Below are 15,182 nucleotides of genomic sequence, written 5' to 3'. Positions count from 1 at the left end.
GAAGCCGTAACTGTTCCGCCAACAATTCCCACCATAAAACAGAATTGCAAGTACTCTCGATGACTTAAAAGAGATGGAAGATTTATTAGTTGAAGTCTATGTGAATAAGGTGGCAAATCAATCCTACTAGACCAGGGAAGAAAACGTAAACAAAATCTCATAAATCTTCTTAGAACACATTCTATTCTGTTGACATGAACCGCGTAATATGGGGCCCATACAATACAACCGTATTCCAGAATAGACCTAACAAATGAAACATACAGAATTTTAAGCACATAAGGATCACGAAAGTCACGAGCAAATCTTTTAATGAAACCAAGCATCTGATTAGCTTTTTTTATAATATAATTGTAATGGTTAGTGAATGAAAGTTTTGAATCCAACACCACACCGAGGTCAGAGAAACTTGAAAGACTACATAATTGAGACGTGTTCAACAAATAAGTATATGACAGGACATTGTGTTTGCGTGTAAAACGCATTATTTTACACTTGTCAATATTTAAAGACAGACGATTAGTATTGCACCATTCCCAGAATTTTTGAAGATCTTCTTGTAGAAGTTCACAGTCAGCTACTGAGTCAATTTTTCGAAATATTTTCACGTCATCGGCATAAATTAAAGACATAGAGTTACTTAAAACAGAAGGAAGATCATTAATAAATAAGACAAACAATAAAGGACCAAGGTGACTACCTTGAGGTACACCCGAATTAACTTTAAACCATTGGGAACATTCATTTCTAAATACAACACTATATAATCTATTTTTGAGATACGAAGAAATCCATAAAATAAAGCGATCGTTAAGTCCAATGGTGCTTAGTTTCTTAAGTAATATTTCATGATTAAGTTTGTCGAAAGCTTTACTGAAATCAGTAAAAACACAATCTACTTGTTTATACTTTTCAAAGGCATCTAAGCAGAACGTTGTAAATTTGTGACCGTAGATTTCTTTTTGACAAAGCCATGTTGGTTTTCACATATAACAGAGGTACAATGAAATGACAGAATATCACAGACAATGGATTCGAACAGTTTAGGGATGACAGAAAGCTTGGCAATAGGTCTGTAGTTTGTCACTAATTTTTTTGGACCTTTCTTATGAATGGGAGTAAGATATGCATTTTTCCATATAGCGGGAAACGTAGAATTACTAATTGACGTATTGAAAAGCACAAACAACGGGTAAGACATATATATTGCACATTTTTTCAAAATAAAAGACGGCAAGCCATCAGGGCCGGGACTGAAACACTCGTCTAACTTTTCGATATAGTCAAGAATAGTTGCTTCAGAAATTGCAAAATTAATCGAGTTAAGATGTGAGAATTCATCAAATGAATAAGTTATATTTGAGTCATTTGTAGAGTCGTTTTCAAAAGCACCCTGGAAGAATTCGGCGAACATGTTGGATATAACCTCTGGGGAATGGCTAGTAGAATTATTATAAGTCATATGTGCTGGGTAACCGTCAGATTTTCTTTTACAATTAACATAATTCCAGAAGTTACGTGGATTAGATTTAAGTTCATTTTCTGTTTTAGATATAAAGCTTGTATAGAGAAAGTTAGAGTAGCTTATAAATTCATCCCTTAAATGAATGTAACTATTACGGTTTTCATCAGTTTGTGATAGATTGAATTTTATCCAAGCCTTGTTTCTTTTGTTTTTAAGCTTTTTTATATGTAGATCGAACCATGGCGGGCTGCTATTAAATACACGTTTTTTGTGTAGAGGGACTGTTTCTAAAAAGCAAAAAAATAATATTTCATAAAAATGTACAATCATTTCGTCAAAATTAACATTAAAGAAAACAGAATCCCAGTTAATGTCATTGAGTAAATTAAAAAGTAGAGTAAAATTACATTTTTTAAAATTGAATTCATGCTGATCCTTACAAATATTAGATGAATGATAGATACTTAAGCTCATAGAAATAGATAATGCAGGATGATGGCGATGTTCTTCTACAAGTTTTGTGTCACTCAATAAAACTGCAGCATCAGAGTTGGAGACATGAGAGAAATAGATAAGGTCCAAAGTTTTGCCAAATTGGTTACTCACTCCATTTAATTGATCAAGGCCAAAAGAAGCCATTCCGTCGATAACGAGAAACTCGTTGTTGTTGGAAGCGTCGACAGGTAGAAAGGCATCACAGTGATTGGATTTTGCCCATTTTAGGTGAGGTAGATTAAAGTCTCCGATTATTAATAATTCATCTGCTTCATCAATTTGTTCATGAATAGTCTCCAAGTAGTCAAAAAGTTTATTATAGACGTCATTGTTCGAAGAGGGTGGGATATAACAGGCAACCACATATATGTAACCAGACAGGATTTTTATTTTCACACACAGAACTTCAAGATCCGAATCCAAAAAATTATCGACAAGACTACAGAGGAAATGGTTACGAACAGCTATTAACAAACCACCACCAACGGTAGCGGAAGGATCATAGTGACGATCACGACGGTAGATTTGAAAGCTGGAGTCAAAAATTTCTGTATCCATAAAAGATGAGTTTAGCCAAGTTTCGGTGAGGATAAGTATATCGTGAGGAATGTTGTTTATATTCTTGTAGACCTTAATGGTCTTTGTCCGAAGTCCGTTAACATTTTGGTAGTAGATTAATACCTTTTGAAGCTGCTCTGTTTCAGGTATGGCATTGTCAGGTGTTGTTGAAAATGGTGATGATTAATTGGCAGCGTTCTCTTTTGAAATTCATGAAAAATAATTCCTTCTGGCCAAAACGATGATGAGTTAAGAAGATAGAATATTGAGTCTGGAACTTTGATCTTGAACGAAGAATATTTTGCAAAGTTACGATGAATCATTTTCTCGACGAGCGTTAAACGTAGCGTCCCGATTTTCGTTTTAATGTAGTTTTTTACATCGAGAGCATTTGTAGAGGGATCAAGTTTCGAAATGAAAAGGGTTTTTTGTCCTTCAACTATTTTTAATCAACTATTCAACTATTTTTAATGCGGGAGCAAACTACGGAATGGGTTGGCGGGAGGAATGTTTGATGCAGCTGTAGGTGACGTTGATGAAGGTTTGGTCGAAGAAACGGGAAGTTGAACAGGGTTTGACGTTGAATTTGTAGATTGGTCGGAGGGAAGCAGAGTTATTGTAGAAGCTGGAGGCTGTTCAAGTGGAGTCAGAGTTGATGCAGGCTGGATCGATGAAACAGAGAGCTGATCAAGATTGGAAGTTGAAGCTGCAGATTGTTCAGATGAATTTGGGTTTAATTCTGGTGGGATAGGTGGGGCTGGAAGTTGAGAGGGATTTACGTGTAGGGTGGGAGGTGTAGCGGAGCATTGATTAGAAGAATCTGAGGATAGAGAAGATTCAAGGGGCGAGTTAGTTGATTGTTTCTTCGAAGGGATTGGTAACGTCAAATCTAGGTCTTCACTTTTGCGTTTATTGGATTTATTTTCGACAGGGGCATTTTGAGATTTAGATGCACTTCTTGTATGTTGACGCTTTAAGATTGGTATATTTGATATATTTTCAATTTTATCGTTTAAATAGAGCAGTTGGTTTTGCAGTCTATCTATCATCTTTGAGTTAGAAAGAATGTCACGAATAATGTTAGATTGGGCAAAAGGGTCACAATTAACGCAGAAAAAATAAAACGGTTTCGATTTGTTAAAGAGTTTAATTGAACTAGAAGGTGCGCCTATACACTTAACGTGGAATGTTTTATGGCAGTTACCATGGCACATAATTGAATCAATCATAAAGTCGCAGATTTCAGAACATTTCTCGCATACAGACATTATGACCACTATTAATAATTTAAATAATATTTTTTTTAATTTTTTTTTTTTTTTTTTTTAATTGGGGTACAATTTAAGCTACGGCCCTGTGTGATTTTCAAAGTTATATAATAAAAGCACAAATAGCCCGAAAGTATGCTATGTATTTTCAAAAGTATGGTATGTATTTTCAAAAGTATGCAATATAAAGTATTTGTTAGACTATTTTATACAAATCACTGAAGTATGCAATAGCAAAATATCACAAACCAGAGAAATGAAACAGATAGTTATTAGTTTTATTTCCACTCAATACAAAAAAAAAAAGAAGCACTGGATGGAGGTTGTCAAAACACAGAATGAAAAATGTGCATTTGTAAAAGTTAATTATTAAAAGACCACTTGTATTTTAGTTAACACTTAGTCAAATTTAACAGTACTTTTAATTAGAATAAGTAAAAGAATCAATAAATTAATTTATTAACACGAGAATAAACAAAATAAATAACTTTATATGGAGCGCAAAAATACACGTCACTTGCAAGAGGAGGCAGGGTTCGTTGTTGTTCCTTAAGTGTCCTGTTAAATCGCTCCCCATTCCATCAGATTGTGGATGAAGCGGTGTTGTTCGCGTCTTCTTGATGCCAAGGAGTGAGCAAACCTCTTGAAAGATCTTAGATTCGAAGTTCCTTCCTTGGTCGGAATGCAGTTCCATGGTAATCCGAACCTGCTCACATAATGAAAGACAATCTTATCCACAACTGTTTTAGTTTCCTGGTTTGGAATGGCAAATGCCTCAGGCCATTTGCTGAAGTAGTCCATCACTACAAGGATGTATCGATTTCCGTTGTTGGTTTCGGCAAAAGGACCTGCTACGTCTATTGCAATTCTCTCAAAAGGTGCACCTACATTGTACTGCTGCATCTTGCTTTGGATTTTTCTAGCTGGTAATTTGCTAGCGGCACAAGTATCACATTTTCGGCACCACTTTTCAACGTCTTCTCTCATACGTAACCAGTAGAATTGCTGTGGTAGCTTTTCCAGCGTCTTGTCGATGCCTAAATGGCCTCCAGAAGTTCCACCGTGCATCTCTCGGAGAACATCATTTACCTTTGACTGAGGTACGACTAGCTGCATTACATAGGATGTACCATCTGCGGATTCCCACTTACGCCTGAGTAGCCCTTCTTGCACATGAAGTGAGTCCCATTGTGCCCAATATGCTTTTAGAGTGAGGCTTCGGTCGGAGATGTCGGCCCATTCTGGTTTCTCTTGATGTTCCTTCCGTGCAAGGATGGGTTCGATGTCCGAATCTTCCTGTTGGGCCATTCTGAGTTCTTCATTACTCCAACCGCAAATGGGATCAGCTCTCGTTCTTCTAACAGCGACAACTTCCTTTTCTTCTAGTCGTGTGCAAGGCTTGCAGTCTTGCTTGCAGGGGCGCAAATGCGTCTGCATTTGAATGCAGCTTTCCTCTTCGGTGTTGAATCTGACATCGATACGTCTGAAGTATCTCGATCCATCTTGCTACTCGACCCTCTGGATTTTTGAAGTTCAAAAGCCAATTTAGTGCACCATGCTCTGTGCGAAGAAGGAACTTCTGTCCATAGATGTACTTATGGAAGTGCTTTGTTGCCAATACTAGAGCTAGAAGTTCCCTTCTGGTCACGCAATAGTTTCTTTCTTGTTTCGAAAGTACCTTGCTGAAATAGGCAACGACCTTTTCTTCTTCGTCATGAACTTGCGATAAAACAGCACCAACTCCAACATTACTTGCATCTGCGTCAATGATGAATTGTTTGCTTGGAGTCGGATAGGCCAGCACAGGAGCTTCACATAACCGCAGCTTTTCTCACACTCACCTGACCATTTAAAGGGTTTCCCCTTCTCCGTAAGTTGGTGCAAGCTTTTGGCGATTCTCGCAAAATCCTTCACAAATCGTCGATAGTACGTTGCCAGACCGAGGAAGCTTCGAAGTTGATGCTTGTCCTGAGGGGTTGGCCAGTTCTTCACAGTGTCAACTTTTTCAGGATCAGTCTTCACTCCTTGGGATGAGATGATATGCCCCAAATATTTAACCTCGGTCTTGAAAAGGGCACATTTCTTTGGATTCAACTTAAGATGTGCTTCTCGTAGCCTCTGGAATACAGCCTTTAGGTTTTCACAATGGTCATCAAATGTTTTTCCGTAAACGATGACATCATCCAAATAGACTAGGCAAGATTTCCAGGTTAATCCATTCAAAACGCACTCCATCAAGCGCTCAAAAGTAGCTGGGGCATTACATAGTCCAAACGGCATGACATTAAAATGCCACAGACCATTTCCTGTGGAGAAAACCGTCTTTTCCCGATCTTTTGGATGGATTTCTTCCTGCCAGTAGCCACTCTTCAAGTCCAAAGTCGAAAACCATTGTGCTCCTTGCATTGCACCTAGAGTATCGCTGATTCTTGGCAGTGGGTAGCTGTCTTTCTTCGTCACATCATTCAGTCTGCGGTGGTCGACACAAAATCGAGTGCTTCCATCTTTCTTTTTGACGAGAACTACCGGTGATGCCCAAGGGCTTTTGGAATTTTCGATCAGCCCGTCTTTCTTCTTGTCGATATCATTTCTTCAACTTCACCTTGTTTGGCCAAGGGGAGACGTCTTGCTGGTTGACGAATCGGCCTAGCATCTCCTGTATCGATTCGATGCTGCACCAGTTGTGTTCGGCCGTACTGCCCGCTGGGTGAAGAGAAGATATCAGCATATTCGTGAAGAAGCCTTCCCGCAACATTAAGCTGATGTTGACTCAAGTTGTCTGATTTAAGAATTTGAGTCTTTAGTTTCTCCGAGTTCATAGTCATCTGTGTGTCCGCCTCGTTGATATTAGTTATTGCGGACACAGATTCACATTGCCCAACAACTTCTCCTTTCTTAAGCTTGATTGGGTACGGTTTGATGTTAAGTATCCGTACAGGTACCATGTTGTTCTTTGGTGCCACAAGAGTCTTCCCGATGATGACGTTTTGGGAACTTTGCTCAACTTCTGGCTCAACCATGAGGTATCGATGGCTTCCAATATTCCCCTTTAGTTTCGTCCACACAAAAACTTCTGAAGAAGGAGGCAGGCACATGTCTTCTTTGATGACAGTTCTAATTGTTGTTGAATTTTCGTTGCCATAGACCATTGGGATCTCCACATTTCTGTATTTCAGGACTTGATTACCTACAGTAGCGAGCAAAAAAAATGCAAACAATAAAAACATTTGCATTTTTTTGCTCGTCTAAAAATGCATATTTAGGTTAGACTTCTGACCAAATAATGGTTTTGGAGTAAAATATTCCTCAAATTGACTCTGTTAAATGAAAATAAAACAGTTTCAATTTGCCAAATCTGGTAACTTAGTTCTGGTTCAAAACTCTTTAAACCTTTTTCGTTTGCATTTTTTTTGCTCGCTACTGTATATCCAAAATGGTTCCATGCTCCTTCATGAAGTCGATTCCAATGATGCACTCGTCACATATCGTCGCCCTAGTATTGGAGTGCCGTATACGCCAAATTGCATTTTTTGAACTAGGTATGCCGTCGTATGTTTTCGAAGTTGCTCTTTTCAAATCTGCTATCCGTTTTTTTCTATCTTTTTTCGTTGCCGAGATATTCACTATTGTTTTGACAAAAACAAGAAATTTTGGCATTTATGTCAAATTTTTCATGCAATGCAAGAAAATTTTGAGAATTGTTTTGACGTACGTTATGTTTTTCTTTGACGTACGTGTATATGAATAAAAGAAACTTCTGATTTTCATGGCGTATACGGCAAACTCATTTTGGACAAGAATTTAAATATTTTGAAAACTAAACGAATTGCAGATGTCCAATAGCATGTATATAAAAGACACATTTTAATTATATATCATACTAAAATATCAAAAAATACCAGCGGTTAGTTCTTTCGCAATTATCTTCCGAACATTTAAATGCGATTTCCCAAAAATGTAAAAATGGCGTATACGGCACTTCAATACTAGGGCGACGATATATCTGCCACCAAAAACACATGTGAAAACTCTAGTTCAGCTATACGGATTGTAAGACGAACTTCACCGTACACCCTTGCTGCTTCTCCTGTGGCGGTCTTCAGACGGTAGTTGTTGGTGTTATGTAGCCATGTCATCTTCACCAAGTCTCTTCGTACAATAGAGGCGGTGGCACCGGTGTCAATTGACACCGTAGCCACGTGTTGTTTGTTGTTTATGGTCGCCTCCACTGTCAGACTTTTGTTGTCTCGTTTAGTCTGTGAGACTTGAATTGTGGTTCTGGGGCCATCGATACCAGAAACCAGCTTCTGCCCCTCGAAGTTGGTTCTTACTCGTTTCCCGAATTGGGAATCAAGCTGAGCATGAGTGTTAGTTTTATCGCTTACCTGTTGTTGGGCAATATTCCTGTTTCCACAGTATTCGCAAGCAGTTCTTCTTGGTGGCAATCTGCACTGCCGCTGGAGATGTCCTGTCTTGTTATAGTTCCAGCATCGAGCAGCTCCGTCTCGCTGATTTCTTTGGAATGCGAGTTTTTGACAAGAGCATTCCTCCACTGCAACTTCTCTTACCCGATGAACGCCTTGAGAAGCCTGTTCTGCTGCTTCCATAGTAAGTTTGAACGCTAATGCTTCAGGAAGGGAACGTTTTCCAGCTGTTTGTATCGCTCGCTGAAGATTTATGTCAGAAACAGCACGAACAAAGGCTTCTGTCGCAAACTGATTGATAATGGTGTCTCCTGCTGTCGGATATGCCCGATGAGCTAACCTTTCAATATCAGCTTGGAGTTGTTGCAGAGTTTCACCTCCTTTCTGGACTCTTGTATTTAGTTGGACGCGGAAGACCTCCTGCATATGGCCATCTCCAAAGCGTTTTTCAATAACCTGGACAAGAGCGTTAAAGTTACCATTCTTTTCTGGTAGTAAAGTTTGTAACAACTCAGCAGCAGGACCTCTAAGAGCAAGAGTCAGCGCTATACATTTGTCTTCGTCATCCCAGCCATTTGTTGTGGCAGCTGCCTCAAATTAGATCGACCAAGAACTTTGTCCATCAAAGGTTGGTTGGTGCATTTCTTTCTTCTTTGAATACTCACCAGAACTTTCTCGAGCCTTAACTTTTCTAACCTTGTCCAACTCTTTACTAATGTCTTGTAATTTCTCTTCGAACTTAGTGTCCATTGCCAACAGCTTTTCTTTATTTTCTTCGACACGCTCGTTAAGAGCAGTGAACTTCTTCTCGAAATCACCAAGCCTTCCCTCTAAAAGATTTTTCTGTTCTTCTAGAAGGTTCTTTTGCTCATCGCGATGTTCTTCTATATGTTTCTCCATTTTTTCGAGAAGATTCTGTTGTTCACTCTTTTGCTCGGTACGTTGTGCCTCAATTTTTTCGAGAACACTACTCTGTTGTTTTTCTAATTGTTCTCTCTGTTCCTTGCGTTGTGTCTCAATTTGTTCAAGAAGATTTTTCTGTTCATCCTTTTGTTCTTTACGTTGTTGTTCCATTTGATCTTTTTGTTCCTCAAATTTTGCAAGGAGAACAGCTATCATGGATGACATATCGGAACTAGTACCTACTCGTTCTTCTATCATTTCAACTTCGAATTGAAATGTATCCAAATCTTCGTTTTTCTGGGTTAAATAATCCTGTAGACGAATAATGAGATCATTTTTCGATCCAGCAGTAGGAAGACTTCGCTTAGTTAATTCCGCCTTCAGCTCAGTCAAACTTAACTGATTTAGTGTTTTACCCATTTTAACTTTTCAAAACGCGAGCACTTTTACTTATTTCAAAATGTTTTACACCTTGTTTATTGTTAAAACACACGCGCACTTTTTATTTTACTCGCGAAATTTTATGATTCGCACAAATAAATAAGTTTTATCCCACTTCTGACACCAATGTAAAGTTTTATTCCGGGTTCACAATAAAACTTATTTAATTTCCACTTATATTTCCGTTCAAATAAGAACACACTTTATTTCAACTCAATTTACTTTTATTATTCGCTCAAAGAAACACACTTTTAAATCACTTTATTTACTACTAACAATTCGCAACACTTTATTTCACTTTGTACTGTACTCTTTCACTTTCAAGATTAAACTGTGTCCGGTCGGTGTCTACGCTGCCCTTTTATACCGGAATTTCGAGAATGTCGAGAATTTCGAGATTCGAGAATGTCTTCGAAGGTTCTCGTCTTTGCTTCTCGAAACTTCCTTTCCAGGAGGGGCGCTTCATACTTCCAGTCTAGTGGGATATTTTGGGATGTGTTTAGAGGGTAGGTAGTTTCTTAATTATTAAAGGTCCGTTCACATGTCTACCTTTGCAGTAGTAGGTAGTGTGTTCAGACTTTTATCTTAAAAGTAGTTCGGTAATTCATCGTTACAGTATAATACCACAAATAATTATATACAGATGTCTCATCTTCCTAGAAAAAAGTGACATATGAAACTGAAAATCACCACTTTGAAGAGCTTTTAAAAAAGCTCTTTTCAATGAAAAATTTGAGAAAATTTAAAATACTTTTTTTCTCTTTGGAATTTTGATTCTTTATTCTCTGATTCTCTTTTACGTGGTCTTTGAGATTGAGTATCATGTCATCATGTGTTTTCACGGCTCTCGCTCAGACAGAGCGAGAAGATCTGTTTGTATGTGTAACGATGAATTACTGAACTACTTTTAAGATAAAAGTCTGAACACACTAGCTACTACTGCAAAGGTAGAAATGTGAACGGACCTTTAGTAATTAAGAAACTACCCTCTGAACACATCCCAAAATATCCCACTAGACTGGAAGTATGAAGCGCCCCTCCTGGAAAGGAAGTTTCGAGAAGCAAAGACGAGAACCTTCGAAGATATTCTCGAATCTCGAAATTCCGGTATAAAAGGGCAGCGTAGACACCGACCGGACACAGTTTAATCTTGAAAGTGAAAGAGTACAGTACAGAGTGAAATAAAGTGTTGCGAATTGTTAGTAGTAAATAAAGTGATTTAAAAGTGTGTTTGTTTGAGCGAATAATAAAAGTAAATTGAGTTGAAATAAAGTGTGTTCTTATTTGAACGGAAATATAAGTGGAAATTAAATAAGTTTTATTGTGAACCCGGAATAAAACATTACATACGGATAGAAAAGAAAACAAATCATGGGAATAACGGTCTTGAGTTGGAATCGTTATTTTTCTGTATCTTTGATTTTTTTTCTTGTATTCTTGTTGTGTTTTTGCATTGCAAAATCCCGTTTTAACTGTTTTGAGGCGGGATTAGTGGAAGAAAAATAGAGCTGTATGTGTGCAGATGGATTGTGGACGTATTTAAAAAAAACAACCTGAACAATAAATGCACTTTTTTCTCTAATATTTTTTTCATAAGCTATGTTGGGATGAGGGATAAAAATATGAGCATGAAGTGATCTGTGGTGTTGCAATATTAGCCGTTTTTTATTATCACCCGATCCATATAGATCATTACCCAAAATGTATTACAACAACCACGTTGTGCACATATTTTTTTTTCTTTCTGTCCATAGAAAAAGACCTTGTGGCTCGAGTATCGAGTCTTCCTGGCGCACGTTTTGTGTTTCTTTCTATCAAAAGAAAATACGGTTGATGCTGGTCAGTCTAGCGCAACGAGAACGGTTCATGAAAAAAAAAACAACAAAAAAACTTACGCAGTAGTTCAGTACCTAACCTAAGGAATATGTACCTACTTGTATTTTTTTTTGCAATTTAGTTTTGTTTTTGTTTCCTTGAATGGCGGGATTGAGTAATTGTGTGTAGGTATGCAAAAGGATTGTGAATGCATTTTAAGAAAGTAGTAGGTACCTGATCAATGAATGAAATTTTGTTCTTTAATATTTTTTCATAGGATAGGTTAGGGTTAAAAATAAACAAATGAGATCTGGTTTTGGGATATTTTTTGTAAATCAAGGAAAAAAGAATGCATGCACAGTCTTATTTGTTTGCGCATTGATTTGTTTTGTGTTTATTTTTTTTGTCTTGTTGAACTGGGGTATCAAATCATGAGTATCTAAGTAGGTAGGTGAAACAAGTAGGTTGTAGGTATCTACATATAGTAACATATCTGCTACACTTTGTTTTTAATTTTGATCAAGTTAAGTTAGTAGGTAGGTACATCGTACATACCTATGTCGATCAAATAGTAACTCTGTACAAACGTTACTTAACGTAGGTAGAACATATGTATACTTACACAAATAATGTATATATGATATGTTATTTGTAATTATATTATGTATGTAGCAAATACTACGTATCTCATTGTTGTTGGTACATTATAATAGGCAGGTTTATGAAATTAAACTAGTTTTATCAACTTTAGATTTTGATCAACTACCTACGATTTTTATTCACAAAACAGAACATACAAATTTATTTTACAAAAGAAATTATAAATTGTATGTACAAAATAACAACACAGGGATTTTTCGGGTTCCGTAGCCAGAATCATGTAGAGACAAATAGTATTTGAAAATAAGAAGGTAGGTAAATATGTACCTACTTACGAATTTTCAAAAACATAAAAATGTTTAAATTGAAATACCTATCTAGCTGCATTAAAAATACCTAATATGTATAAATATGCTAACAAATTTAAGGAGTATCTAGGTACCTATATTAATTTTGTTTAGTCTTTCAGTATTTTAACTTGGAAAAAAATCGATATCTTTAAAACATATTTAAAAAAAAAAATCGTGCTAGTTAGATTATCTATAAATCAAGAACAGCGGAAACGGAGAACATTCAAATGTCTGGTTTGTCTTTGATCCATATTGCAGAACCAAAATATTTAAATACTTAACTATACACCCACCGAAATAACTATAAAGGCAGTCGATTTTTTTCGTTTTTAAACCATATAAAGGATATTTAATTTTTACTCCTTGCACGAATAAGATGACAAGTGTATACTGGATTGTTTGCCACCCTTTATTTTTATTTAATTCGTTTAAATTATTTTTTAATTTCTGGTGCGAAATAATTATAAAGGCACACTGATTTTCACATTAAAAGTGTGGTTTAGCGGGATCAAATGTAACCAAAAGTAAGCAAAACAGTTGGAAAATGAATTTAACCCATTATGAACATTTTATAAGTAAAATTTTTCGGTTTTTTTTATAATAAAGCCTGGTACGCTGCTCGCGCTAAATTTTAGCTCCCATACAAATTATCGAAAAATTTTATCTGAGCTAAAATGGATCCCATACAAAGTATCGATAACTTGTATGGGAAGGTACATTTTTTTGTAAGGCAAAATATTGTTTTTGTCAATAAAGATGGTGCAATAGTATTTTTTTAATGCAAAACATTATCAAGTTGCAGTAAATAGTTGTTTTAAAAAAGATTTTTTACAACCCTGATTTATTTTTTTGTATTTTTTGCTTCCATCAAAAAATAAAGTTCACCTGTTTGAATGCATTTCAAATGTAAACAAAAACATGAATAGAATTCGCCAATTCATTCACTCTACTCTATCTAAGAACCTGCTTACCTACCTATCCATCTACCTAAATTTTCACAGATTTAAGCGACCCATACACATACACACCAGACAACACACTTGTGTGGTCCCCGGAGCGAACACACAAGTGTCTTGTCTATGGGCCGCCTTATGCACGCAGACGTCATGTCGCCCAACGACATCGGCTTAATATATACCTACGCAACGCAGATACACACTGTGCTCATGTTCATATTTCACCAACACTCTGCACCTCATATGTATGTCTAGATGTCTACACACAATTGAACAATCTGATCGGTGCCCAGTGCCCATAAAATCTCAAAATCAGCCGACACTCTCTTATAAAATATTTTCAATTACATACAGTTTATGTATATATCGTCGGCGTAAAGCAAAATTGTTCTAAGTCCTTAAGAAATCCTATGTACGATATATACCTATTTGAAATATTTCACAGCAGCTGATTGCTTAGAAAGTTCAAACAGTTAACATAAAGCTATCGGATAGCTTTTTGTTGTTGTAAACAATGTTAAAAATTAGCAAAGAAACGAACCATTTTCTGTCAAAAAATAATCTGAAGGTATCCGAGAATTTCTGGTATACCTCAGGTATCCGAGTGATCAGCTAATAAATATTTGGCTGTTTTTTATTTTGATTTCTATTTTCGCGATTATTCAGCTTGAAAATAAAATAAATTTGCAAGAATTAAAGTTAAATCGATTTTACAAGAACTATGCAACAATAAAAAAACAAGGAATTTGCTCATAAGAAAAAATTTCCTCTCTTCAATATTTACATAATTTTTTTGTAGCTGCTTTGGCAAGCTATCTGGATAGCTTTTCGTTCAAAGAGATATTCCAGATACGGGTATCCCAGATAGCCTATCCGATAGGTGTTTGAACGTGCCCAGTCAAAGACGAATTGAAATCACTTCTATCTACCCACATGCACTCCTTTTTTTATTTTTGCGGGAGAGTGAGTAAGGTCAATGGTCGTATTCTTATTGTTCTCTTTTTAAATTAAAAAAAAAATTTTTTGTCGGCTGAAAAATTGTCTTCTCCTTTTTGATTCCAATTTAAAAAGCTCTTTTCGGCTGAAACGTGTAGGCTGGAAAAAATTTTGATGACATTTTTTTTCTATGGGATGCGATATCTGTATATAATTGTCTGTGGTATAACCCACGACCCAGCTGACTAGCCGGTGAGCTGCATTATTGTTGCAGTTGTTGTTACAATATTTTTTTTGTCTGTCTTATCTCTCTCTCATCTTCGTTCAATTTTTGACATTTCGTCACAATCGAAAATTTCTTTGGCGGTGCCGGTTGCACATTTTGTTTAAATAAATCGTTTGTTGGTAAAATTTATTAATTGGATTCGTATAATCCAAAGTCGCGGTTTTTAAGTATAATTATTCGTCATCCTAATCATCATAAATCTAATTCGCGAAATATTGTAACAAAATAAGTTGATACTGAATAAAAAAATAGGGCTGCCACTTCTAAAATGTGGGAACTTCCATGTGACAACCCTATTTTAAAGGAAAAATTGTCACATAACTAATACATTCATATCTTTGTTGTTTGGCCAGATAAAGATTTTTTGAAATGTCAAACGAAAGTCAAAGTAGTAAAAAAAAAATAATAAAATAATATAAAGAACGTAACCCTACAAATGTGGCAACCCCATCCAAATGAAAACAACACTGACAAAAATCTTCTTTGAACAAAACAGTATAACTTTGTATGCACTAGAAAGCTAAACTATACACCATATTTTAGATAATACTCACTTCTATCTGGTGCCGACTCGCAAATGCACACAAGTACTCGGCAACCCTATCCAAATGCTAAAAAACACTAAAATCACTTGTTTTTTGGCCAAAGTGTGGCCAAAGTGAACTGGGGTATCAAATCATGAGTA

The 15,182-nt window shown here is 36.3% G+C and overlaps 1 protein-coding gene across 1 annotated transcript; it reads right to left on the bottom strand.

Annotated features, from left to right (window-relative positions):
* Positions 1-2,985: 2,985 nt before the first annotated feature.
* Positions 2,986-3,567, bottom strand: LOC129908372 (mucin-7-like). The gene has a single exon (XM_055984824.1). It carries the CDS (start codon positions 3,565-3,567, stop codon positions 2,986-2,988), a length of 582 nt encoding a protein of 193 aa, XP_055840799.1.
* Positions 3,568-15,182: the final 11,615 nt, after the last annotated feature.

Source organism: Episyrphus balteatus, chromosome 1 (genome assembly GCF_945859705.1).
Source record: "Episyrphus balteatus chromosome 1, idEpiBalt1.1, whole genome shotgun sequence".
Taxonomy (NCBI): domain Eukaryota; kingdom Metazoa; phylum Arthropoda; class Insecta; order Diptera; family Syrphidae; genus Episyrphus; species Episyrphus balteatus.
This window is presented reverse-complemented; position numbering and strand designations above follow the sequence as displayed.